The 27,216-nt window shown below is 46.7% G+C and overlaps 2 protein-coding genes across 2 annotated transcripts in view; both read right to left on the reverse strand.

Moving 5' to 3' along the window:
• The window catches only part of rab40b (RAB40B, member RAS oncogene family), a 42,165-nt gene extending 25,953 nt beyond the window's left edge, over positions 1-16,212 (reverse strand). The window contains exon 1 of the mRNA XM_056296832.1: positions 15,539-16,212. Coding sequence (XP_056152807.1) covers positions 15,539-15,680 — 142 coding nt within the window. The 5' untranslated portion in view covers positions 15,681-16,212. The remainder of the gene's footprint in view (positions 1-15,538) is intronic.
• Positions 16,213-18,780: 2,568 nt separating this feature from the next.
• LOC130127256 (cytochrome c oxidase assembly protein COX11, mitochondrial) lies at positions 18,781-26,701 on the reverse strand. Its single transcript, XM_056296833.1, has 5 exons — positions 26,611-26,701; positions 25,779-26,151; positions 25,163-25,318; positions 20,577-20,702; positions 18,781-19,625 (listed from the first exon to the last, which is right to left on the reverse strand). Exons 2-5 carry the CDS (start codon positions 26,094-26,096, stop codon positions 19,437-19,439), a joined length of 789 nt encoding a protein of 262 aa, XP_056152808.1. The 5' UTR covers positions 26,097-26,151; positions 26,611-26,701; the 3' UTR covers positions 18,781-19,436.
• Positions 26,702-27,216: the final 515 nt, after the last annotated feature.

The following is a 27,216-nucleotide window of genomic DNA, read 5'->3' on the forward strand; positions in this document are numbered from 1 at the left end:
TGTATGAGTGGGATCACACATCCAGAAAAATGACTCACCCTCTTCTGGCACCGTTATCATCACCTTCATCATCCCTCACGCACACACGCACACGCACACACACAAACACACACAACACTCCGTCTTTGACTCACAGGGCTTTAAAATGTTTTCTTTCTTTTCTTCCAAAACCTCTCACCCTGTGCAGTGGAGGCCAATTTCCAGAAAATGGGAGAGCAGAAGGTTTATTTTGTGTGTGTGTGTGTGTGTGTGTGTGTGTGTGTGTGTGGTGTGGTGTGTGTGTACGTGTGTACGTGCTGCAGGGTATCATTTGCGAAAGAAAGGAAGTTAAATAGCTTTCACGAGGAGATTATAAAAAGAGCCCTTCACCTCCTCTGATTCAGGCGAGGGACGTTAACAGGCTGTTCAGCACACACAACCCCCGCAGGGCAGCTGGACCCGATGCTGCCCCCCATCCCCCCCCCCCCGTCCCCCAGTACAACCTGACACCGCCGTGCTGGTGTTGTTCCTGCAGCATCATCATTAATGTTGCTGCAGGACCGTCACTGCAACGGACCAATCACGTTGTTGTGATGTCGAGCCTTTGCGACAAGGGGGGGGGGGACCTGGAAAAATACCAAAGTTAACTTAACATAAGCTCAACCTGACCCTAATCTTAACCTAACACTTAACTCGTCCTGACCTTAACCGATAGCTAACCTTAACCTGACCGATAGCTAACCTGAACCTTAACCGATAGCCAACCTTAACCTGACCGATTGCTAACCCTGACCTAACTGATAGCTAACCTGAACTTTAACCAATAGCTAACCTGAACCTTAACCGATAGCTAACCTTAACCTTAACCGATAGCTAACCTTAATCTCATCGATAGCTAACCTGAACCTTAACCGATAGCCAACCTTAACCTAACCGATTGCTAACCCTGACCTAACTGATAGCTAACCTGAACTTTAACCAATAGCTAACCTGAACCTTAACCGATAGCTAACCTTAACCTTAACCGATAGCTAACCTTAACCTGACCGATAGCTAACCTGAACCTTAACCTAACCGATAGCTAACCTTAACCTAACCAATAGCTAACCTTAACCTCACCAATAGCTAACCTGAACTTTAACCAATAGCTAACCTTAACCTAACTGATAGCTAACCTGAACTTTAACCAATAGCTAACCTGAACCTAACTGATAGCTAACCTGAATTTTAACCAATAGCTAACCTGAATCTAACTGATAGCTAACCTTAACCTAACTGATAGCTAACCTGAACTTTAACCAATAGCTAACCTGAACCTAACTGATAGCTAACCTTAACCTAACTGATAGCTAACCTTGACCTAACTGATAGCTAACCTTAACCTAATCAATAGCTAACCTTAACCTAACCAATAGCTAACCTTAACCTAACTGATAGCTAACCTTAACCTAACCAATAGCTAACCTGAACCTAACCGATAGCTAACCTTAACCTAACCAATAGCTAACCTTAACCTAACTGACAGCTAACCTGAACCTTAACTGATAGCTAACCTTGACCTAACCGATAGCTCATCCATGCTAACTCACAACCGCCCCCCCCCCCCCGAGTCGCAAAGGCACAACAACACAACGTGATTAGGCCAAGTTTGTGGACTTCAGCTCTGCATTCAATACAATCAGCCCAGCTCTCCTCCAGGTCAAACTGTCCCAGTTCAACGTGCCCAACTCCACCTGCAGGTGGATCACTGACTTCCTGACCAACAGGAGTCAGTACGCAAAGATGGGGAAACATGTCTCAGACCCTCGGACCATCACCATCAGTGTCCCCAAAGACTGTATCCTGTCCCCAGTACTCCTCTTGCTTTAAACCAATGGCTGCACCTTTAGACACCAATCTGTCAAGTTTGTGGTTGACACCACCGTCATCGGACTAATATCTGAGGGTGACAAGTCTGCTTACAGATGGGTTGACCATCTGGTTTCCTGGTGCAGCCAGAACAACCTGGAGCTAAGGCTAAGTTAGGGTGGCACGGTGGCCCAGTGGTTAGCATTGGTGCCTCACAGCAAGAAGGTCCTGGGTTCGAACCCCAGGCTGTCCCAGGTCCTTTCTGTGTAGTTTGCATGTTCTCCCCGTGTCTGCGTGGGTTTCCTCTGGGTGCTCCGGTTTCCCCCCACCATCAAAAAGACATGCATGTTAGGGTTAATACTCCTGTCTGTGCCCCTGACCAAGGCAATGGAAAGAAGAACTGGAGTTGGTCCCTGGGTGCTGCAGCTGCCCCTATACAATAGGATGGGTTAAATGCAGATAACAAATTTGTTGTCAGAATAAAATGACAAAATAAAGTGGCTTTCTTCTTCTAAACCCCCTGAAGACAATGGAGATGGCTGTGGACTTCAGGGGAAGCCCGGTCCTGTGACCCCCCCACCCAACCTGTGTGACTCCCCAGTTATCATTCCATTTCCTGGGCACCACCATCACTCAGGACCTTAAGTGGGAGTTAAACATCAGCTCCCTCAGCACAGCAGAGGATGTACTTCCTCTGACAGCTGAAGAAATTCAACCTGCCACAGACAATGACGGTGAATTTCTACACCCCCATCATTGAGTCCAGCCTAACCTCCTCCATCACCGCCTGGCATGCTGCTGCAACTGCCAGGTACCAGGGCAGGCTCTGGTGCACCATTCGCTCGGCGGGGATGGTGATCGGCTGTGCCGCCTCCCATCCCTCCGGGACCTGCACGCCTCCAGGACCTTAGGGGGGGCAAGGAAGATTATTGCCGACCCCTCCCACCCTGGACACCACCATTTTGAGACTCTGCTCTCTGGTAAGAGGCTGGGGTCCATTAGGACCCCTGCCCCACTGATAGCCAGCCACTCACACACACACACACACACACACACACACACACACACACACACACACACATATATATTGTGATTTGTAAACAAGATTGTACTTTTACTTTATACTAATAATTTTTAGATCTGCTTTATGTATATATATATATCTATATTATATATAGATATATATATATGTGTGTGTGTGTGTTCGAATTACATCACACACTTTTAAGACTGTACTTTTCCTGTACTCTTAATCGCACCAGCAACGCCAAGTAAAATCCCTAGTGCATGTAATGCATAATGCACATGGCGAGAAAAGTCTTTCTGATTCTGACTCAGGGCCAGCAGGGCAGTTACTAAACAGACACTTGGCATAATCTTCTTTTTTCATCTGTGAGTAATAAGCAACAGTCCATAAAATCTAGAAAATAAACATTATGTGTAAGGGCCTGTTTGTTTGTGTTTGTGTGTGTGAGAGAGAGAGATTGTGTCAGTGAGTGAATACATTTTTGGGAGCTTGTGTCGGCGTTGGCCTGCACCTCGGGTATGTCTGAGCGTCTTTCAAGCTATAATCAAAGCTTTTCCATGTCGGCTTGGCTCCGTCCTCCCACCGCAGCCTGAAATAACAGCTCGTTGCCGGTTAAGCGGAGCCCCCACCAGAATGTCTGTGGACGGGCACGGCGCTGACATTGTTCCAGTAGCCCAATAAGCAGCCCTGGAGCCTGTGGTCACACCAACATAAACATGTGCGACTCGCCGCCCAATCGCTCGCCTTTTCACAGCGATGCCCTGGCAAAGGGGAGAAGGGGGAAGTGACCACAGATATGTCCCATGCGCACATCACCCAACCTATTAGCGGGGATGACCCAGAAACAGCAGGCATCAGGGCCTCGCAGCACCTCCCCCCCCCCCCATACACATTAAGCTGAACCAAACTTGGCCCCCGCCACTAACGGGGCTAACAGTTTTTCAAAAGCCAACGAGGGGGACTCAGATCTGCAGAATCACAGCCCATCTTGTGTTGCGAACAGAGAAATGATTTAATTCTAACAAGGACACATGGCGTCATGGATGCAAAGCACAACTGTTGTGTGACTTTGTTGTGAACAGAACCACACAGGATCATTGTCTTAAGCTGGTAACTGGAAGTAGCCCTGGTATCCTGACTGGACACTTACGTATGGGTACGACGGCATGCGCCGCCACGGCTAATGTAGAGTACTGCAATAAAACGAGCGCTCGGCTGACAACAAGAGATACGACATATCTCACCATCGGCTCAACACTGTAAATATGCTTGACACAACTGAAAGCCTCTCAGAAAGCAATGCGGCATTGGCCGGTTTTCTCATTCGCAAGTCATAAATCGAATGACCAAAATTGCGGGTTGCACCTTTAACAATGAGACTGTAAGATTGACGCTTTCGCAGCGCTTCAACCGAGCTGAAGTTGACTCATCTGAATCATGTTTTGAGCTAAACAACAACCTAGAAAAGCAGGCCGAAACACGAGAAAACAGTTCAAGACTTGTATCGAAAGACTGACACGTTTGTGCAGGTTAAAGGTGATACAGCACATCTTAATCGCATCTCTACAGAAAAAAATATACCGCGGGGTGCCCGGGTAGCGTAGCGGTCTATTCAGTCGCCTACTAACACGGGGGTCGGCGGTTTGAATCCGCGTGTTACCTCCGGCTTGGTCGGGCATCTCTACAGACACGATTGGCTGTGTCTGCGGGAGGGAAGCCAGATGAGAAGAGCTGGGTAACTGGCCAAGTATAATTGGGGAGAAAAAAGGGGGGGGGAATATATATATATATTTACCAATTAGGAATATATTGTTAATAAGAAACAAGGCAACATCTTGTACGTCTTACTTGCAACTGCCCATATTTTCAGATGCACTTACTCAGAAAGCATTTTTGGAGGGGGGGGGGGGTCACACCACCTGCCCCACTCCAAATCTACACATATGGTACAGCTAATCATGCAACTAAGGTTGTGTCCAAAACCACATACTGCTTAATACATACTACTATGTGCGCTATCTTCCAGCATAGTATCCTGGAAGTAAAAAGTAAGGCTGTTCGGACATACTACTTCATCATAGTGCTGCACAGCTTCCTTTCCTCTCTCCGCAGGTTAATGACAATGCGCTTGTGCACAAACTTGTATTGGTGTGCCGACTGTGATGGCCTGGCGGCCTGTCCAGGGTGTCTCCCCACCTGCCGCCCAATGACTGCTGGGATAGGCTCCAGCATCCCTGTGACCCTGAGAGCAGGATAAGCGGTTTTGATAATGGATGGATGGATGGATGGATTCATTGATCGTCACCAGGATCGGTAATTGTCGTAAAGTATCGCAATGCATTGTGGGATATTCATGCCTGCAGTGTCCAGTGTTTGCAAATGTCTCTGCCTGTAGCATGACAATCCAGATATTTTTTGCATACTATTTCATTGTTTTGGCCAAACTAAAAATACTCACATACTATTTTGGTGCAGTAAATAGCATAGTATTTGCTAGTATTCAATATACAGCTATAGTATAGCTAATGCAGCCTAGTTGTCAGTTTGTGAGTGACGAGATAAAAGTCAGGAGATGGTTCGCATTTGAAAAAGCCAAACGCATAATATGCAAATGTTCAATTAAACCAAAGCTTCCCCCAACAAAGGAAACATCGGCTGCAAGTGCTGGAAACAAGAGGCGTACAGTTCAGACTGTTCAGGACCTTTCCAGCTCTCTCTCTCTCTCTCTCTCTCTCTCTCTCTCTCTCTCTGTCTGTCTCTCTCTCTCTCTGTCTCTCTCTCTCTCTCTCTCTCTCTCTCTCTCTCTCTCTCTCACACACACACACTAGTTCATCAACACCAGGTGTTGCCGCATGATGTGCCGTTATCAACATACTGTATGTTGTGCTGAAAAGTACAACACACGTTGTCGTCTGAAACTGGCGAGACGGTTGTGTGGAATAAAAGGGAAGTACTGTAGGTCATTATGGTTCTCAAATGAACAGTCACAACCAAGAAAAGCCGAGACAGGACTGCTCTTGGTCGCCATGAATAACAAGATCATTTTCCTTCGATGGAGCCGGGGGGTTCAGAATCTCGGTCTGTTCACAACTTATCTCCTCCGCAACGGGAAATGGAGACTTCTTCCCCTGCTGCATTTCTTTGTTTTCATAAAACATCTACGCGGTGCTGCATTTATCTCATCTCTCTAGTTATAGGGAGTGGAGAATTTAATTTCCTGACGGATCTTTTTGCTTTTCCATGCGACACCTTCTGCTTGGCGTTGCATTGACTCATAGACAGAATATGTATGTAGGAGAACTGGTAAAGAGCAGTCCGTTGTGCTGGGATTCAGGGTGAGCCTTCATAGTAGTGCTGAGTGACATGGAAAATATCGCGATACTCATGGTGGACGTCTCTCTCTCTCTCTCTCTCCTTACATATGCAAAACTACCATATTCAGCATCAGGTAGCGTAGCGGTCTATTCCGTTGCCTACCAACACAGGGATTGGCGGTTCGAATCCCCGTGTTGCCTCTGGTTTGGTCGGGCGTCCCAACAGACACAAAATGGCCGTGGCTATAGGTGGCCAATGTTTATTTCCTAGGATGAATCCGGAAAGTTCCCGCCCTCAGGCGCTAGGATTAGCCAGATCTGCCTGTTAGTCAACTTTCTGGATTCATCCTAGGAAAAAAATATTCGCTTACCGTACACACCTGCGGGTGGTATGTGTCCTGGTTGTTACACTAGTGCCTCCTCTGGTTGGTCGGGGGGCCTGTTTGGGGGGGGAGGGGGAACTGGGGGGAATAGCGTGATCCTCCCACGTGCTACGTCCCCCTGGCGAAACTCCTTTGTCAGGTGAAAAGAAGCGGCTGGCGACTCCATGTGTATCAGAGGAGGCATGTGGTAGTCTGCAGCCCTCCCCGGATCTGCAGAGGGGCTAGGTACAATTGGGGAGAAAAAAGGGGGAAATCCCCCCCCCCCAAAAAAAAACATATTCAATAATTCAACTGAGGTTCATCACTTTGAACGGTTAAGTAGTGAAGCAAAACATCAAACTATTTCCCTAAATAATTCGCCCTTAAAATGTTTCCGATGTCATTTTCTGAGAAATGTTGTGTGACACATTGTCGACGTTAATAATTTAGACATCAAAAGTGGGTATCTCAGTATGACAGTATCTCGATTTTATCCACATACAGCGCCAAAGGTTTCTCATAGGCGGGTTTTCCTTTATCTTTTCACTAAAGTACTAAATGAAACAACTTGTTGGGGTGGGGGGCATTGCAAAATTGGGATTTTCACACTTAAAACAGTTTTGAAATAGGAACTTTTGCAGGGCCGGACAACAATTCAACATCCACAGCAGCCAAATTCAGGTGTTAAATGAAGGATGTGCCTTCCCACCCACTGGTAGTCTATGGGGCATCAGGGCCTTGCTATCAGAAAAACGACTGAGCCATCAGGCCTTCTCCACCCCTGAGGAGATACGGCACGGCTCGGTGCATGAGTAGGGGCATTTTCATTGGGTTTATGAAGAGGAGATCTCCCTAGATGATGTTTTGGTCAAGTTAAGCCCTCTAAACCTCCAACGGGCTCCATGTTTATTTCTGACAACCCAGGACCGCGTATGGCTGACTGACCAAAACTATACCGATACTCACCGCTTCTTAAGGACACCCGGGCTTGATTTATAAACAATTTATAGTTTATAATGTTCTATAATGTTGCTACTGCGCTCAACCAAAAAATAGATAACGGGCCTTCTGAATCCTCTGTCTGGCCTGCTCTGGAGTTCAGAATAGGTCTGAACGGGCGTCCGGGTAGCGTAGCGGTCTATTCCGTTGCCTACCGACACGGGGATCGCTGGTTTGAATCCCCGCGTTACCTTCAGCTTGGTCGGGTGTCCCTACAGACACAATTGGCCGTGTCAGCGGGTGGGAAGCCGGATGTCAGTATGTGTCCTGGTTGCTGCACTAGTGCCTTGCTTCCTCTGGCCGGGTCGGGGCACCTGTTTGGGGGGAGGGGGAACTGGGGGGGGGGTAGCGTGATCCTCTCATGCGCTACGTCCCCCTGGCGAAACTCCTCACTGTCAGGTGAAAAGAAGCGGCTGGCGACTCCACAGGTATCGGAGGAGGCATGTGGTAGTCTGCAGCCCTCCCCGGAAGGGCAGAGGGGGTGGGGCAGCGACCGGGACAGCTCGGAAAATAGGGTAATTGGCCAAGTACAACAGGGGAGAAAAATACAACAACAACAAAAAAAGAAAAGAGAATAGGTCTGAGCAATATATTTTTCCTGAACTGACATCACAATATACACATGTGCAATAGCTGCATTGCACATGATGCAATGTGAGGCAAATTGGGCCCATCAGTCACGTTGGGCTGAATCTCCAACTACATGATAGAAAATGAAACCTGAAGAAACTCTTGTTTCTTGAACATCTCATCCTGAAGAAAATTATTTCTAGTGAATCCGACAAACAACATAATTCAGTCTGATTTAATGACTTCCAGAACAACTGCCTTATCCGCCCCCCCCCCTATAATTACCATCGCTAGTCATAAATTCTTTGCAAATGGGAGCTTCGGAGGCTAAAAGCTGCACATATCTGGTGAAATTATGTAACCCCCCTTGTCATTCTTTCATGCCGCAATACATACAAATTACCGCGATGTTGATATTTTCCCAACGTCGCTCGGCCCTGCTTCAGCACGCGGAGAACGGACGAGCTCGTGTTGCAGGGAGGAATAAAAGGGGGAGAGGAATGAGACGCACGCAAAGTCGGTCTAATGACGACATTACGGAAAGAGGCAAACAAGAGAAAATGGGGCAGTTAGTGGCTGACTCTGTCGACACAACATCAACTTTTCTTCTCCCCTCTCTTTTTTAAATGGCCCCCCCGGGGGGTATCAGACTAGAGCAAACATAAACACTGAAAAGGACAACGTCAAAAGTTGGCACAGCACCACGGCGATGAGGAAACCCAGAAGGAGGCCACCCGAAGCCGGCGGTCGCCTGGTTGATGCGAGATTGTTAAAACTGCACCGAGGCTCTTTTTGGTGCTCGGCCCACATCGAGGCTGTCGGAGCGGGGAGTCGAGGAGTGAGTGACTGGGGGTTTGTTTTGGAAAGAGACGCGTACGCCTCCTGACAGCACACCTTCGCCCCTCAGTCGCGCGCCTGCTGCGTCAAGCCCACTCCTCATCTGGAGGTTTCCTCCTCTCACGTGACACACCCAATTACACCTGCACCACTTCCTGCACTGTAAAATTACTTTTTTTCCCCTCTCCCTTTTTCTCCCCAATTGTTTTTTTTTAATTTATTTAAAAAAAAAAATTTCTGATTTTTCCCTTTTTTCTCCCAATTTAGTGGCCAATTGATCCCTATTTTAATTCAAACACCCACCCTCGTATTGCATGCGTTCGCCAACTGCGTCTCTCCGGCCGGCAGTCTCGAAGGAAAGCGCCTCGCCACTTTCGTGACAAGGCGAATCCAAGCCGAACCACTGTTTTTCCGACACACACAGAGACGCATTCACATGACGAACACAAGCCGACTCCGCCCCCCTCCCGAAGACAGCGTTGCCAATGATCGCTGCCTCGTCGAGTCCGGCCATAGTCGGATCTGACGAGACCGGGGCGCGAACCCCAGTCCCCAGTGGGCAACTGCATCGACACCAAGCCGATGCTTAGACCGCTACGCCACCGCGGACTACTTTCTCCCCAATTGTACTTAGCAAATTACCCCACCCTTCCGAGCCGTCCCGGTCGCTAGTCCACCCCCTCTGCCGATCCGGGGAGGGCTGCAGACTACCACATGCATCCTCCGATACATGTGGAGTCGCCAGCCGCCTCTTTTCATCTGGCAGTGAGGAGTTTCACCAGGGGGACGTAGCGCGTGGGAGGATCACGCTATTCCCCCCGCCCCCCCCCCGAACAGGCGCCCCAATCGACCAGAGGAGGCGCTAGTGCGGCGACCAGGACACATACCCACATCCGGCTTCCCACCTGCAGACACTGCCAATGTGTTTGCAGGGACGCCCGACCAAGCCAGAGGTAACACGGGGATTCGAACCGGCGATCCCCGTGTTCATAGGCAACGGAATAGCCCGCCACGCCACCCCTATGTAAAATCACATTTTGACAGTCGATATCGTTGCGCGCATCGGACATATTCCCCTCGTGTTTTCTTTCCGCGTGACCAAATTAAACACCTTTAGTGAGCTCTTGTTGGCCCTTTTGTGTTCCTCGCGCTCCGCTACCTGCAGTGATACTATCCGACTCCAACTTATCCCCGCGCCGTGCTCACTGAAACCTGAAGCACGGCTGATTACACTTTAATTTCATGTGGTAATAACGTGTGGCCAAATTCGTTTAAAAAAAGTGAGCCTCCATGTTCAGCTAAGGACCCCCCCCCCACCCAAAAAAAAGAAAGTGCTTATGTCTGCTCCATTACATTCTATTTCAGACTAAAGGCTTATGAGCATCAAATTGTCCTGAAACGCCCTCCTGCCGTGCATGCGTGCGTGCATGCGTGCAGCTGCCTTAAGCTTTACAGCCTGTTATTACGAACACCACAAAGGCTCTCACGGGGTTAAAAGACTGACCAAACATAACTCAGTGTTTGGTCAATCATCGAGCAGATTGTGACCGATCACCACTTCCCAATCCTGTTGTTTGTCTCGTCCGAGTTTCGCCCGCTGACATTATCAGTCGCCTTCATCTTGTCTCTTTACATGGACGAACAATGAAAACTTAATTTCCCTCCATCTCCTCAGCGGGGCTGGGCAATAATGTCACATTACTGTTTATCTTCTTTCCATGGTATTGTACTGGGATGACATTTAGATATGGCCATACTGCGATGTGCAAGTTTTGTTGGCTAATTCAATGATAACGAGAATCTCTTGGTTAAAATTTCTCACAAATTGAGGCCTGAAATGGTAGTCATCGTCATCGGCGGTCACGCGGGGTCGAGTATAACTGTCGTCCCTTTGGGTCCCTCTGGGTCCTCAGGTGGATGTAGAGGCCGATGCTGGAGCTGCATAATGGGAGGACACCTACACGTGACAGCTTTTTACGTGGAGTGGCTGATGCGCCTGCAGCCACCACGCGGTCCTTGGCAGGGGCTGGCCAGAGTCCAATGGCATGGAGAACCAAGACGATTGGGGACCACCCTCTGTCGCAGCCTTCATCCGCCTTCACTACCGTTGTGACCTGGAGACATCTTCTGCCAGTTCCACCGTTGAGGTCTTTGTTGGATCATCTGGAACCTCCACCCGGGGTGACCTCACCAGGAGCCAAGCTCTGGACGACATAGCTCTTGGGACCACTGGTACACCCAAGCTTCTCCACCACGGCAAGGTGGTGATGCAGGAGAAGTAGTACCATAAAATATCACAATACTTGTTATCATGATGCAAATCGCATCACCAATTGCCCAGTACAACTTCAGTCTTAAACAGTCGGCTGCTGGGAAGACTCACTGGGGCAACTGGAAGTCAGGGGCCTTGTGTAGCGATGTACGAGAACCGCGCTGACCCTCACCTGTAACCTCCATTACTGTTAGGCAACATGGGAACCAACTGCAACACACTGACAACAAACCATTCTCTTTGTAATATGTACCTGTTGCACACGCATTCAGCACAACCCAGTACGCCCAATACGACCATAGTCCTCAAATGATAGCAACCCAGGGACAGCAAAGATGTGCCAATAATCTGCTTTCCATGACCGGTTTTGGATTTAATCCCACTTTCACATAACCACTTCTCTTGCGTCTAGTGCAGCGGTATGCCAGATAACTCTGCAAATGTGTTTTATGCTCCGACAACATTTCGAATGGGGGGATTTCCTTAATCAGCAAAATCATTGTATAATTATATCACAGTACAGAGCGGACATGTCACCTTCCCTGATACCATCTCTTGTTATGTGCAGAAAACTTCACCGAATGACAATTAAGAGTATGATGATGGATATTTGTACTTTATGTAATGATGATGGATATTTGTACTTTATGTAACATAGCCCGTGTTAAAGTCTGCCAGTGGTCAAGGATTACTGTTCCAATATCATTTAACCACACAGACAGGCTTTTTAATCTGTCATGATGATGATGATGAGAGAGGAGAGAGATGAAGCGATGAGTGAGAGAGAGAGAGAGAGAGGGAGAGGGAGAGAGATGAAATGAAATAACTGCCTTGTAAATGTGCCATGTGGTTCTCCTACATAGTCCAATGAGTAAACTCAACACTGGCAAGGTGAGAAGGCTCCTGTTCTCGATGCGGCTCCATGTGTGAAAAGAGCATAACTAACATTGCCATGGTTAGGTGGTCAAGACCAGATTTGTTTCCATGTGCTTCCCATGTCGATAGAGGAATCTATGTATTTATGGTACTCACAGCAGGCTTCTCCTGGATCGCCACCTTGCCGTGGTGGAGAAGCTTGCATGTACCAATGATCCCAAGAGCTATGCCGTCCGGAGCTTGGCTCCTGGTAGGGTCAGCCAAGGCAGATAGGTCAAGGGGGAGGTTCCAGACGAAGCGCGATCCAACAAAGACCTCAATAGCGGAACTGGCGGAAGATGTCTCCAGGTCACAATTCCAGCGAAGGTGGATGAAGGCTGCAACAGAGGGTGGTCCCCAATCGTCTTGGTTTTCCATGCCATTTGACTCTGGCCACCCCCTGCCAAGGACCGTGTGGTGGCTGCCAGTGCATCAGCCACTTCACGTAAAAAGCTGTCACATGCAGGCATCCTAAAGGACGGTCATACTCGACCCCGACTGACCGCCGATGATGATGACTCACAACAGGCGTCAAGGTTACCACAATACACAAATTAAAGTCTTGGGTGTTCCCTCTTGGGGCTGTTATTTGAATAGAGATGTTCTGTAAGGGATACGCTCTCGTGAACCTAATTACACTTTCCAAAACAACTCAGAGTTGGCAGAGGGGCCACCTGCCTGTACAGGTAAACACACACAACTTCGCCTTAAACTCACTAATTATATCCGGAGAGACAGAATGCGGTAAGTCAATAACCACAAGCGTAATATTACCGAAAGGCATCGATCCTGCATTTTTCCAGAGCAATACTTTTTGAATGGGACATATAGTTGAATCAAATGAGTATCTAGTAACACAAAAATCTGCCGTCCTTAAATTAACCCCTACCAACCAGCTACCAACCTGAGACTGGTGTCAATGAGGCAACTGAGGATATCTAAGTAGGAAATAGCAGCCAACTTCCATGCAAAGACATGAAAAGAGATGAGATGAGAATGTAAGCCAGGTAATAATGCGTACGGGACTATTGATGGGCCTTTTCTGCTGGCTGTGCAGGAACAGTTGAAAAACAATTGAAGTCTGTTGAGCAAGTCCGTTGAGTTTTCCCACGGCTGCTGAGACAAGCACGGACATGCCTCTGAAATCAACATCTACTGGTTATTACAATATTCACATTACTTATGGCAGTGAAAGCCAGGGCCGCCCATAAAGGGGGGGTGTTCTGGGGCACAGCTGCTGGGGGGGGCATGGAGGCCAACAATAATAATGTTCAATGTTCATCCTAAATATAAGCAATGATAACGGCAAACCCTAACCTGCCGTTGAGTGTGAACTGGCTAAACAGATGGACTTTAAAGCAGTTACAAAGGATTTTGTGCCCAGTAAGACAGGGAAGACAGGCGGCTGTATAAGAGGGAAAGGTGAAGCCATAATGTAAGAAACTGCACTTTCTACTAAGAAATGTGTGGTGTAAGTGTAGCAGATCTTTGTTGACCTTGGTGTGTTTAAGTGTGTCAGAGAGTTCTATTATGGAGTGAGTGAGTGAGTGAGTGTGTGTGTGTGTGTGTGTGTGTGTGTGTGTGCCTATGTAGCCCCCATTACTGAGTAAGTCCCTCTCAGTTTACATGTATGTGTTTAATAGGAGAGAGAGCATGCACATGTGTTGATATGAGTAAGCAGAATTTTTATTTTTTGGAGGGGGGTGAGAATCCCCGTACCTTTGAGAATCGATGCAAGAACAGAATATTGCTAAAGTGGCAACCATCTGCAAAAGCCATGCCTTCGTGCCATACCTTCCATCTCTCCGGTGTCAGCAGTACTACAGATGTGTAGTACTTAATGCATGTTTAACATAACTCCCTATAGCATCAAACTAGTACCTGGTGATGCAAAACTCAGACCTTTTCCAAATAATTCCTCTTGGGGTGTGTGCAAAAATGCAGCGGAGGTTAAGCAGCAATGCAGCAAATGAATTAGAACTTCAATTTGAAATTTCTCTCTCACTGGGCAGGTGAAAGGCTGTACTGTATACCTCTGAGCCCATGTGGTCGCATGTGTGTGAAAGAAGTAGAGTCTCAGAGAAAGAAAGACAGTGTTTGAGAGAAAAAAATACTATAAACGATACTAATAAAAATTATAATTGTTATCTTTAAATGTTATCTGTAAATGTGAGCAGCTTGTATAGCCTGCCTGCCAGCATCTAACCTGACTAAACATGCACAGCCATGCCCAACACAACATGTGCATGGCACCTACACTGACTGTATGTCCAGGCATGCTTGGGACAGACCAAAACAGCTTGCTTTGTGGGCAATATACTACTAGACTTGAACTATGGCGGGAAATCACAAAAATGGGTTATATCTACAAAATGGTATGTGATAGGAAAAGTTGAAGGTGGTTTTCGTGATCACCAGCCCAAAATCCAAAAGTGTCCAGGAAGCAAAATCTTCGTTGTCCAGTGTCATCTCTGGTCCAGCTCAGCTATATTTCACCATCACCTGAGGTTTTCTGCTAAACCTGCTCTCAGATACTCGACAGTTCGTCCACTGTAGAGAAAAGACACTTACTTCAGTGCACTTCCAATCTCTCTGAAACTAAAAGGAAGCAAGGGTACTTTTGTTTTTACTTCTGTCGTACTTGCAAAATGTAAACTCGAGAAAAGTGGGCTGAGCTTGGTAACTTCTGCTGGCTGCTTTTAGACTATCTTGTTAAATACTTTATAGGCAGCAGCAATATAGGCTGATAACTTTGACTCAGTGAATATGTTTATGTACTTGGGTGCATTTTCAGTTCCCCAAAGTTGGAACACCTTTCATATTTAGGCATGCTTACCTAAAGCATACCATGTTTTCACAAAGGGTGCCCTGCTTTACTCCTGTTCTGAGTCCTCCGTCCGTCCGTCCGTCCATCCTCAATATTTGTCATGGGATGCGTTTGGTGGAGTTCACCATGCGTAAAACTGGAAAGACGACCGAATGGAGTCAGTCTCCATGGAAGTTGTGCTGGCTGCTTTTAGACCATCTTGTTAAATACTTCATAGGCAGCAGCAGCAGCAGCAATATAGGCTGATAACTTTGACTCAATGAATATGTTTATGTACTTGGGTGCATGTTTAGTTCCCCAAAGTTGGAACACCTTTCATATTTAGGCATGCTTACCTAAAGCATACCATGTTTTCACAAGGGCTGTCCTGCTTTACGCCTGTTCTGAGTCCTCCACCCATCCTAAATATTTGGCATGGGATGCGTTTGGTGGAGTTCACCATGCGTAAAACTGGAAAGACGACCGAATGGAGTCAGTCTGCACGGAAGTTGTGCTTGGACGCACTTGACTCGTGTAGTTCGCCCGCACCCCCCCCCCTCCAGTGCATCGTTTAGACCGGCGCAGTGCACCCGGTGTGCGGACTCTCACCTGTGTTGTAGCCGTACGGAGACTCCGTGGCTCCGTCCTGAAGACTCGCCAAGATCTCCCCCTTGCCCACGTCGCTGTCCCCCACCAGGAGAAACTTGAGCAGAAAGTCGTACGCTTTGGCGGGACTGCTCCGGTGGTTCATCCTCACGGCAGCCGGTCGCCGTGTCCCATCATGGAACACCCTTCACCAGGATGAAGCAAGGGTCAAGTTCACCGCCCGTCCGGGTGGAGAAGAGGAGCCGACGCAGTTGCTGCGATCACCGAGAGCCAACCAACTCCTGACGCCGAACTTACTCCATGATGCGGGGCTGCGAGTCGAAACCCCTAGAAATGGGGTCCATGTGATGTCGCCGGCGTGTTGTCCCAAGTAATGAAGACAGTCGCGGGTGGTCCCTCAACTTCGGTCCATATCTCCCGTGAAAGCCACAAGTGTCCGATTTGCCACCCGCCGACCGATGACACAGCGTCAGACCGAACGACGCGATCACTCCAGCGGACCACCGGCGCGTCCCGACCTCCGCTCCCCGTGCTCACGAAGCGCTATCGCGCCAACACGTCTTCGTGTCATTTGCCGGGAAAAAGATCTCCCATCAGACGATTTGATTTGCCTTCACAATCCTTTGTGTGTGTGTGTGTGTCCGTGTGTGTGTGGATTACCAGACTGTAGCCACGCTGCGCAGGCACCCTCGCAGCTCTGGCGTTGCCTTCCCTCCCTCCTGCTCCTCCCTTCTCCGGCGGGGGGCGGGGGATGGAGGAGGGGGCGGGGCGGTCCGCCTCGTTATGGTTGGTCCGTCTGTTGGGTTGCTAGGGCGGCCTCGAAGCCGTAGTCGACGCCGGAAACGTCCATCAAACAAGCGTAAGTACCCATTTGCGAGAAGGGTGTCGCGAACGCCCCTGCAGCGCCAGATTTCGCATAACCCCCCCCCGCCCACCTCCCGAAAGAATCACGCGTATTTCCTGGATATCCGCGGCGACGCGCGAACGCGCACGCGTTCCCTTCAAAGCGCTCCTCGATTATCCGCAAGGCGTTCCAGTTCTTGCGGGGATGTGAAATCTGGCAACACAGAGGCTTTGATTTGATTCGTTTGATTTTTTTTTTACTATTTATTTTCAAACAAAGCAGAGCACAGAGAGCGCAAGCGTTTCCCCTGTCGCAATTCGCCCGCTTTCGTCACGCTCGTCCGATGATAAAACCATGATGATAATCTGGAAAAAAAAGATAAAAACATCTAAAGAGTAAAAAAAAAAAAAGATGGCTTAAAAAGTTTTTAAAAAGTAGAAAGGGAGAATTTAATCAAAGATAATCTAAAATGAGTGAGGGGGGGATAATAAATGTGCGACGCCACGGATACATAGCCTATCTATCATGTGATGATCCGAAAACAGCAAAAAAAATAAGAATATGCGTCCCCGTGCGGATACGTGGGGAAACATATTCCGTTGGGGATACAACGCTTGACTCTACACAAGCCCCGCCCCCTTCGCGCCCGTGCGGGCTGAGTTTGAAAGGAAGCCGTCCCCGGCGCTGATCCCTGGTCAGCCGTGCGGTGTTGCGCGCTGCGGCGGCGGATTAAACGTGGACCGTTCTCAGCTGAATCTCGGTCAGTGGTCAGGGCAGTGAAAGCGGCTTGGCAGAGCGACGGCGTGGTTCGGCTTGTTGTTGTTGTTGTTGTTACTTTCCCTTCCGAGGCACAGACGGGGACGTTGTGCGTGTGACGTAGCGCAAGCAGCGACGCCAAGGGCTGCATTCCGCACTGGTTCGGGAATACAATTGTAAACTACTAATACGAGACGTTAGCCCCTCGCTATCGGGTCCGACCCGTTAGCCGAGTGGTTAGTGGTGTCGCCTTGTGGTGCAGTACAACCCAGTATCGAATCCCGCACCGGGCAAGAAAATAACCCGTTACGTTGGTGGGATCCGGAAGTGTGCAGTTCCTCAGAAGACTCTTCGGAGCGTGGGGAGAGGGTGACGACTGTAACCTACTAATGGAGACACGTAGCCCCCTAGTACAGTGTTTCTCAGCCCAGTCCTCAAGGACCCGCTATCCTGCAGATTTTCATTGTAACCCTGTGTAGGTAGCCCTGCTTGTACTTACTCGACCTATCATCTCATAGCACTTAATTAATTCATAGCTGATTGGTTGAATAACTGCAAACAGGTATCCGTTCAGGGTTGCATAGAAAATATGCAGGCAAGGGGGTCCTTGAGGACTGGGTTGAGAAACACTGCCCTAGTTAAAAGGTCTGACCTTTTAGCCGAGCGGATAGTGACGTCGCCTTGTGGTGCAGTACAACCCCGTATCGAATCCCGCACCGGGCAAGAAAATAACCGGTTACACAATGGACAACGGATGACTTGTCATCGTCACATTAAGTGCCAAGTCTAAACAAAACGAACAAGTCCCCCAGTATAGGTAAGCGCCAAAGTAAAGTGATGCGAAACAAGACACGTTTATGTGCCAACTAAGAGGACTGAGTAGTTATTTTCCACTACTTCTACTTGGTGGATGATTTTTAAACGGACTTTATAATCAGACACGCTGCCCTTCATATGCGTATCTCACCAAAGTGTTGACATGTTCCGGTGCTGCCAGCACTGGTCCCTCTAGCTGGGTAAACACTAAGCGGAGGCAGCGGTGTTTACATTAGGAAGGATGCCTGAGGTCCGGTTATTGGTGTAGCCCCCATAACTGGAGGTGCTGGCTCCTCTGCGAAACATTATGTAACCGCAGGGAAACAACACAGGGAGTTCGGTGTGCAAGCAAGACAGCCATACAATGTTGACATCGGATTGGTGTTGTGCATAAAAGAACTAACGATACGCTCCAACAAATCACCAGCCACCTTTGCTATCTTACTAGGTTTTAAAATGCATTAAATGGCACAATCAATTGCTGATTACTTTGCTATGTGACTGGTGCAGTACACAAGGTTATGGTGAGCCACAGCCACTACTGAATAGTACTTGGCTGGTGGGTGACTTTTAACTTCCCACCCCTCTAAGGAGCAACTGTTTCCTATAAATAATCGTTACGTAACCTGCAAGTTTTGGGAATTTGCAGATTAATTCTCAAATTATACGGTTTCAAGAGTTCCTATCCCGCAGCTGCAGTTCTTGCTCACCCTTCAAGTGAGGCTAAACGCTTTCCGTTTTCTGCCACCTAGTGTCTAAAATGTGGCACTGCACAATTTAAACGGTGCGTCATCTAGTTCAATCAAATACCCAGTGTCAAAAGCCCACTCTTTTGCCATAATTTATTTTTTTGTAGACAACACACTTCTTGGGACACTTGATAACGAGCAATCTACCACATTTATGAGAGTATCTTACTGCAGTTAAATTAGAAACTCACTGTGGTTGATGTAAAAGTTTGCAAAATGTCCATATATTCTCTCACACAGAGAAGCTGAAATCACAGGAGACATCTTTGCTTTTTTCAAAGATGAAATGTGTCTTCGAAGAGCTGCTCATAAAATCCTTTAGAGCTCAGCGCTTTTCGTCCATTCCAAAAGAAATAGTTGGGATTGTAATACGAGCTCCAGTGGTCTCAAAAATGGATGATGCCATTATATTCCTTCCTATGCAAAAGGCAGGTGTTCCAGCTAATCTCCTGAACAAGGCGCTCTCACGTTCTGCAGAATCTCTTGTCTAGAACTTGAGCTGCAAATCTATAAATATTTTGGTGCATTCAAAATGAGTGAATCCAAAGTATTAGGCTCTCATTTTTATGCCCACTTTCCCTTTTTTTGCCCGCAATGGCATACAGGAAATTTTTATAGAAAAAAGCTGTTTTCATGTATTCAACCTTGTATTTAATACGCAATTGCAATATTAAAACAAAGGGGCCGTGATGCACTGATAGTTCAGTCTATAACTTAGTGTCTTATGATAGACGGATCAGTTGTAACTGTATCCCGGGAGAGGCAGCTTTTGACCCTCTTTGGCCTCGAAAAAGGTGTAGGAAAGGGTGATGGTGTCAACACGTGCCATCCTTGGGTCCTCGTCGAACTCGGGGTCAATGTAGAAGAAGACAGGCATGTCCACCTCCTCCTTTGGGTTCAGCCGTTGCTCCTCAAAGCAGAAACACTGAGGGCGGGAGGGGAACACACAAAATGAGCAGGACCAACCAAAAGAGTGGTGTTAAGATAGCATTAAATTAGGTCAAAGGAGCCACCAACCTGTTTAGTTTTGATGGCCTGGTGTCATCATGTGATCTGTATCAGAACACATTATCCAAATAATGACTAATCTGATGACACCCTTTGCATTTACATCTGGTATTAATATGCATTTTCAATGTGCACAGTGTCCCCATTGTGGTATTTAGTTGCATTATGCAAAGAGAAGAGTAGGTATAAAAAGTAGGGCTGTCTATTGTCATCATTGCAAACAAAAGTCAAATGTTTTCTCTGAAGGGGTCATTATAAAGTCTTGGAAGTATCAGAAATGGAAAGTTGTTCTGCTACAACTGTGTTTGCAGCGATGGTGATTGATAGTATTGTGGGAATGGTGTGTGCCAGAGCTGGGTGTGTCTGAATAATTGGCTACCGTTAAATAAGCCACAGTAAATGTAATTACTTGGCAACAGGGATGAAGTTTCTACCCCTTGGGTATTTTTTTAACCAATGTGAGCGCACTGCATTTACACTTGGCAAGACTACCTCTGGCGGTGGTCTGGCAGATCTGATCATGCCGAGACTGCATAAACGCTGTGAGGGTTTAAACCGTTAATACCTGGTAAGAAAAAAAAATCTTTTTTTTAACCAAATACACTGGGACCTGGGGTCTTAGACATAAGACCCCATAAGAAAATGTTGCCTCAAGGTTTTGTTTTGTTTTTTCTTCCCCACACTGATGGCTTCCATCAGCGCCAATGAAGCTGCCTGGATGGCTTGCCGGAATTCCTGATCATGAGACTTGGGAGTCCCAGGGAAAACTGCAAATCTGTGCCACCCTACTTCTTTGTAGTGTACGATGGAGTCAAAAGCCTGCCGTTCAGCAAGGCTTGGTGTAAAATGTGGTGCATTACTGCTTTACCTGGATCTTGTTGAAGTACTGCCCTGCATCAAAGGGTACTACGTTGTAGGTGGATATGCCAATGACAGGTTTATCTGTAGGATTCCTTGCTCTGTAGAAGGCCAGAGCGGTCTCCCCTGGTACCACCTGTTGAGTGAACACACAGTTAGGTCTGCATTACCAAAGGTGTACACTCGTATACACAGCTTCCAGCGAGGGTAAAATACTTTTCTTTAGATTAATAAGGGTTCAGTTCTAGCAAAGAACAGCTTACACATTTACAACTAAGTATATAAACGTCAAAGCTGGCTAGTTTATGTTTAATCTTTGACTACACTGCCCCCTTCAGGCGCAATGGAGTAACTTTTATTAGAACGCCAAATTGAGTGACGGCAGATGGTTCAAGTTCAACGTTGTCGTGTGTACTTGAATACAAATCCAGTTCTGATGCTCTGGCTCTCTCTGCCTTAAGCCAAAGGACAAAAGGACACACGAACACAAATCAAAACAACCCCTACAGACCTACATAGACTATGTACACACAATATAGAAAAGTACACAACAACACAACAATGTAAGGCGCCATATGGGTGCGTCAGCTGTTCAGCAACCTGGCTGCCGGTGGAAGGAAGCTATAACTGAGATGGGTGGTGTGTGATTTGATGCGCCGGTAACGTAAATGGTGCAAGACGCGTTTTGTGCAACAAAAGCAGCATATAACACAAAAACAAACAACAAGGCGCGAGGAGCTCGTAGCGAGTCGCCAGAGTATAGCGCCATCTTGGGTGGCAATTGGTGACTGGTAGTATTAGCAGTAAGAGCAGTAGTAGTAGTAGTAATAGTAACAGTAATCCTAAAGGAAAACAACCTATAGGGTTTAACCCATATAGGTGTTTCTTTGTGTCTATTCATAATTACAATATGGCTCTAATTGACAACCCTCTCAGGGCTTACTGACAGACCATGTTGACAGACCATGTTGGGAAGGGATGTTGACTGGGATGAGACGAGGTTTATGGTGCAGGATGTAGCCAGTTGCTTCACTTTGCATTCAAGCTTTGACAAAAGTCCAGCATGGCAAAACATTTTCCCTTATTATTCACCCCCTTTTTTCTCCCCAATTGTATCCGGCCAATTACGCCACTCTTCCGAGCTGCCCTGGTCGCTGCTCCACCCCCTCTGCCAATCCGGGGAGGGCTGCAGACTACCACAGGCCTCCCCCAATACATGTGGAGTCACCAACTGCTTCTTTTCACCTGACAGTGAGGAGTTTCGCCAGGGGGACGTAGTGCGTGGGAGGATCACGCTATTCCCCCAGTCCCCACCCCCCCCACCCCCGAACAGGCGCCCCGAGCAATCAGAGGAGGTGCTAGTGCAGCGACCAGGACACATACCCACATCCGGCTTCCCACCCGCAGACACAGCCAATTGTGTCTGTAGGGACGCCCGCAACCTTTCCTTTTAAATCTGGCAATCCAAGCAAAACTGTGTGGCAATCTGACGACCTTTTCAAACCAGACTGGTTTTGCTGAGGGAGGTTCTGTAACTTTAATGATTACCAACAGCATCCATTATGTCAACCCAATACTAATCTGACGTGTAAAAACTCTGGAGAAAATAACCTATGGATTTAATCAACTTGAGAGGTCCTCTGATAGGCTGATGATACTCAGCTGTATGTGCCTATAAGGGCTGTTGATCATACTCACATGACTAATTTAGAGGCCTGCTTGGCTGCTGTAAAAAATGGATGTCATTAAACTTTCTGCTTTTAAATGTGGATAAAACCGAGATGCCGGTCATTGGCTCTGCTATACACAGACTCCAATTTGATCAAGTAATGATAACATTTGACAAAGTGGTTTCACAAAGTGTGGCAGCCAAAAATCTTGGTGTCACATTTGATCCCCGCCTTTCCTTTGATAAGCACATGAAGGAAATCACCAAGACTGCCTTTTTCCACTTACGTAACATAGCTAAAATTTGGTTTTTCCTGTCCCTGGCTGACGCAGAGAGTCTAATACATGCATTTGTTTCATCCAGACTTGCTTACTGTAATGTTCTGTGTTCAGGTCTGCCAACTAAATCTAGGAAATTTGACCATATTACACCAATTCTCGCCTCTCTTCACTGGCTTCCTATCCATGTTAGATCAGACTACAAGATGCTTCTGCTGACTTATAAAATCCTAAATGGGCTTGCTTCATCATACCTGTCCTATCTCCTTAAACTGTACATTCCATCTCGAGCGCTTCACTCTCAAAATACAGGGCTCCTGTGTGTACCCAAAGTTAAAAATAAGTCAGCTGGTGGCAGGGCCTTTTCCTATCGGGCTCCGTTCTTGTGTAATAACCTGCCTGCTGTCCTCAAACAATCAGAGTCTGTTGAGTCCTATAAATCCAAACTTAAAACTCAATCTTTTTGCCTGTTCCGGTGGTGTCTGGACACTGCTTGGCATCCTTCTCATCATATTCTTCATATGTTTTGTAATTCCATTTTAATTCTGTTATCCCCTTTCAATGCTGTATTGTGTAAATTGTGTAAACACAACATCCATTGCACGTTGTCCGTCTTGGGGGAAGAGATCCCTCCTCTGTTTCTCTCCCTGAGGTTTCTTCAAATTTTTTTCTCCCAGTTAAAGGGTTGTTGTTGTTTTGTTTTTTTAGGGCATTGTTCTTTATCCGATACGAAGGTCTAAGGACAAGATGTTGTATTGCTGTAAAGCCCCTTGAGGCAAATTTGTAATTTGTGATATTGGGCTATATAAATAAAATTGACTTGACTTAATAGTGACAATCCTGCTCGGATCAACATCTTGGTAATGTATTTAGGGATGCGTACTGAAACCCAGTATTAAACAGCACCGGTGCTAAATTATTATTAAAGACCCTAGTATTGATACGCTCTGACGTTAATGGTTCTGCTATCGGCATTGGAGAAATTAAGAAAATAAATTTCCTATTTATTTAGGCTACATAAATGTTATCTTGCCCCTATTATCTCACCAACTCCCGTTTCTAATTTGCAGTAAGATTAAGACATTTGTCTATGATGCATTTTCACTATTCCCAATCCAGAAGAGAGATCGCTCTCTCTCAGAACCTGCTGTATGTGTGAGCCGAGGGGCGAGGCCAGCTCTCCGCTTTTCTGACGCGTTCACACACACACACACACACACACACACACACACACACACACACACACACACACACACACACACACACACACACACACACACACACACACACACACAGCCTGCTCTTAGTGACAATAGTGGATAGAGAACTAAACAGTCAAAAGTCTGGTTATACTTCACTAGAGTCGATGCCAACGGTGCTTGTTGCCACAAGTGCAACAAGTCTTTTACATGTAAGGGCAGAAACACAAGCAATGTTTCGAAACATCGAGCAAAAGTGTTTCAAATACAGGCGGAGACATGCAGTTTTCGACTGCCTACCTCGCAGTTCATCTCTCGCTACCCATCAACCTCAGGTATGTTATGTATGCTAGCAGCCTCGAGCCCACAGGAAATTAACTAAATTATAAAAACATGGGTTACTGATGAAAAGTAACGCTGTGTCCAGACATGAGAAGATAAAGAAACGTTGAATCACTTCTTAATTTGTTGTTTTTCGCTTAAAAAAAAAAATAACAAAAAGAACCGATAAGAGTACCGTTAAAGTACCAGATCGATAGGCAGTGTTGGTAAGAGTAGTAGTACCGTTTAGATCTTAATGATACCCATTCCTAAATATATTACATGCTATATGCCTGGAACACAACAGAAGATTATCACATTATAACCCATACTCAGCCCTATGGAGTTTGTTACTGAGGTAGCTAAGGAGATTTCTGATCTTGCAAATGGATCATCTACCACACCGCTACATTGAGGTCAGGACACCCACGTGAAGAAGGAATTAAATTCGGCTGCAGATTCAAATCTTGTTTAGATATGCACTTCATGTCTGGCAGCATTTGATAAGTGCAAGCAGGCTATTTAGTAATGCAAGCTGGATAGCAATGTTAGGTAGCAAGCTGTTCTATTTAAAGTAGATTCCATGCAATGTTGGTTTTTAATTGTAAAATCGTGAAGTATTTGTGATGGCGACACAGTACATTTGAGCTACGTGTAGTAATTTGGGAAAAGTACAGATATATCTTATCCCGTATGAATGGACCACTAGAATTATATATATAGTGTATGAAAATGACATCACAGGACCTCCCCTGTAAAACCCATCTAGTTCATATATGACATATTATCTACACTGTCATATCATGACAGTGTTGATGAGTGTTAAAACACACTTCTGGACATACGCAACATCCATCCATTATCCAAACTGCTTATCCTTACTCAGGGTCGCGGGAGCCTATCCCAGCAGTTATTGGGCGGCAGGTGGGGAGACACCCTGGACAGGCCAACAGGCCATCACAGGGCCATTGAAAGAAAAAGGTTTTACAATCTTTGTTGCTTTACAAAAAAATAAAAAGATAGTTTCTTTGAGCAGCAGCTGTCAAAGGTGTTAATTGACCAATCATAGATTAATAACAAGGGAAGAGGTGGAAGTAGAGGGGCACTGAAACAGTGATGGCAGGCTTACATAGATTTCGGTCTGTTGCGGTCGGAAGTTCCACTGCATGCTGGCGTGTGTATCAGCATTGAAGGTGATCTTTATGACACGATCTTTCACAGGCTTCATCATCTCCACCTGCTCTGTGTCGTGGCCTGCCACTGCCGTACCTCCCAGTCCCGTTGCCTGCCAGACAAATAGATACTACTGAGCTTTGCATTCATTCTGTTGCCAAATTGCTAAGCCAGTGGGATTTGTTACAGAACAGATGAAAAAAATAAAAGCAAACTATTGACATTTACAATGTCAATAGTGTGATGAATGTCAATGTGTGATGAACTATGGTTCTACAGTAAACATACACATGGAGAACAGACAATGGCATCAGCACTATACGTTTAGTGTAGCTAAACAACCAAGTTCACAGACTCACAAGTATCTTTTAACAAATCAGGTCCCAGTCCAGTCACAAGACATAAGACCAAACCATGGAGGGGAATTGCACAATGGGTAACTGGGGGCTAATGTTAAGAGATTTGTAGAGAGCTGTACAAGCTCTGTACACCTTGGACAAGATACCATGACTCATCCCTCCATCTAGGCTACACATTCCTTGTAAATAATGTTATATATTTGCCCCCTTTACCTGACAGTAGAGTCTGTAGAGTGGCACAGCAGCGTAGGACAGACCGATCATCCCCACCCCGGCCGCAGCAATATACATCAGCGCCGTCTTGTTTCTCGTTTTCCACTCATCCTCCAGACTTTTATTCGGCTTTTTCCGGCTCTTAACACCGCGGGTCTGTGTATTGAACCGGATATTGACCCTACGAGTGACAAAATGTTGGGCCTGACTGTGTAAACCCCTTGCTTCCACATATTGGATAGCTCGGGCAGATTGTGTCAACAGTGCAGAGGTCCTAGTGCAGCAAAGGCAGTCACGGGCAAGGAATGACAGCAGCATTACTGTGAGTGTACCAAGTCCAATCCTTCCCCTGGAACAATGGAGGGCAACTCACCTATCGGGAAGAAAAATCCGTGTTTGAAATAAGTCTTTTCATTGTACATCAGCTGAAATACAAGAGCAACTCTGCTAGGCAGAAGTATGACAACAGTCCTAGCCAATTTCGGATTCGGCTTAACATGATTTGGTCATTGCTGCATCGATAACGATTGGGTGATGATAACCGCGTAACGTTAGCATCCCCTAGGCTTCTATTTTTCACGTTGAGACTGTACAACCAAAGATTATTTAGAGGCCCTTTTGGTTTAACAACCTTTTAACTGGGCTAACAGTAGCTAACAGTAGCTCACAGCTGTACTTACCTTACCCAAAGCTAACCCAAGAGTCACCACTTGAAACGCCATCAGCTAGCTAGCGTTAGCTTGAACAGTTACTAAAAGCACAAGTCTGTTTGATTGTAACTTGGCTGACTGACGAAAAAACTACTCCATACATTAAAAAGTCGAGTACTTACACAGATGAATCCCGCTATCCGGCAACCTTGGGCTGCACAACATAGCGTGCGTTTGATACATAACCCCTTTGCAACAGTCTATATAGTCCCCCCCGACCCACAGTCTTCACACAAATGGTTCCGGCAGAGAACATTCCTCTTTCCCCGGAGCCTACAGCGAATCGGTTGAGTTTATTTTCCTAAATTAAAAAAAAAATCGTCTTGAAGCTCTCATATACGAGCCACTTATTCCAATAACCATGTCATTTAATTTAATGTACCTGTCATTAAAAAAAAGCGGTTAGTGACGTCGCCTTGTGGTGCAGTACACCCGTATCGAATCCCGCACCGGGCAAGAAAATAACCGGTTACCTTGGTGGCAGCGGTGGGACCCGGAAGTGTGCAGATCCTCAGAAGTCTCTCCGGAGCGCGGGAATAACAAAGCGCGAGGGCGCGCTTCCGGGAGAGGGTGACGACTGTAAACTACTAATAAGACACGTTAGCCCCTTAGCTAACGGGTCTGACCCTTTAGCCGAGCGGTTAGTGACGTCGCCTTGGGGCTCAGTACACGTCGTATCGAATCCCGCACCGGTCAAGAAAGTAACCGGTTACGTATGCTTATTTCCG

Source organism: Lampris incognitus, chromosome 17 (genome assembly GCF_029633865.1).
Source record: "Lampris incognitus isolate fLamInc1 chromosome 17, fLamInc1.hap2, whole genome shotgun sequence".
Taxonomy (NCBI): Eukaryota; Metazoa; Chordata; class Actinopteri; order Lampriformes; family Lampridae; genus Lampris; species Lampris incognitus.

What these genes read in the sequence shown, in the direction of transcription:
- LOC130127256 (XM_056296833.1), bottom strand. Translation starts at nt 26,096, where the DNA reads ATGCTGCTGTCATTCCTTGCCCGTGACTGCCTTTGCTGCACTAGGACC. An exon ending in TCTACAGACTCTACTGTCAG is followed by an intron (nt 25,319 to 25,778) that starts GTAAAGGGGGCA and finishes TTTGTCTGGCAG; the next exon opens with GCAACGGGACTGGGAGGTAC. An exon ending in CGCAACAGACCGAAATCTAT is followed by an intron (nt 20,703 to 25,162) that starts GTAAGCCTGCCA and finishes TTCACTCAACAG; the next exon opens with GTGGTACCAGGGGAGACCGC.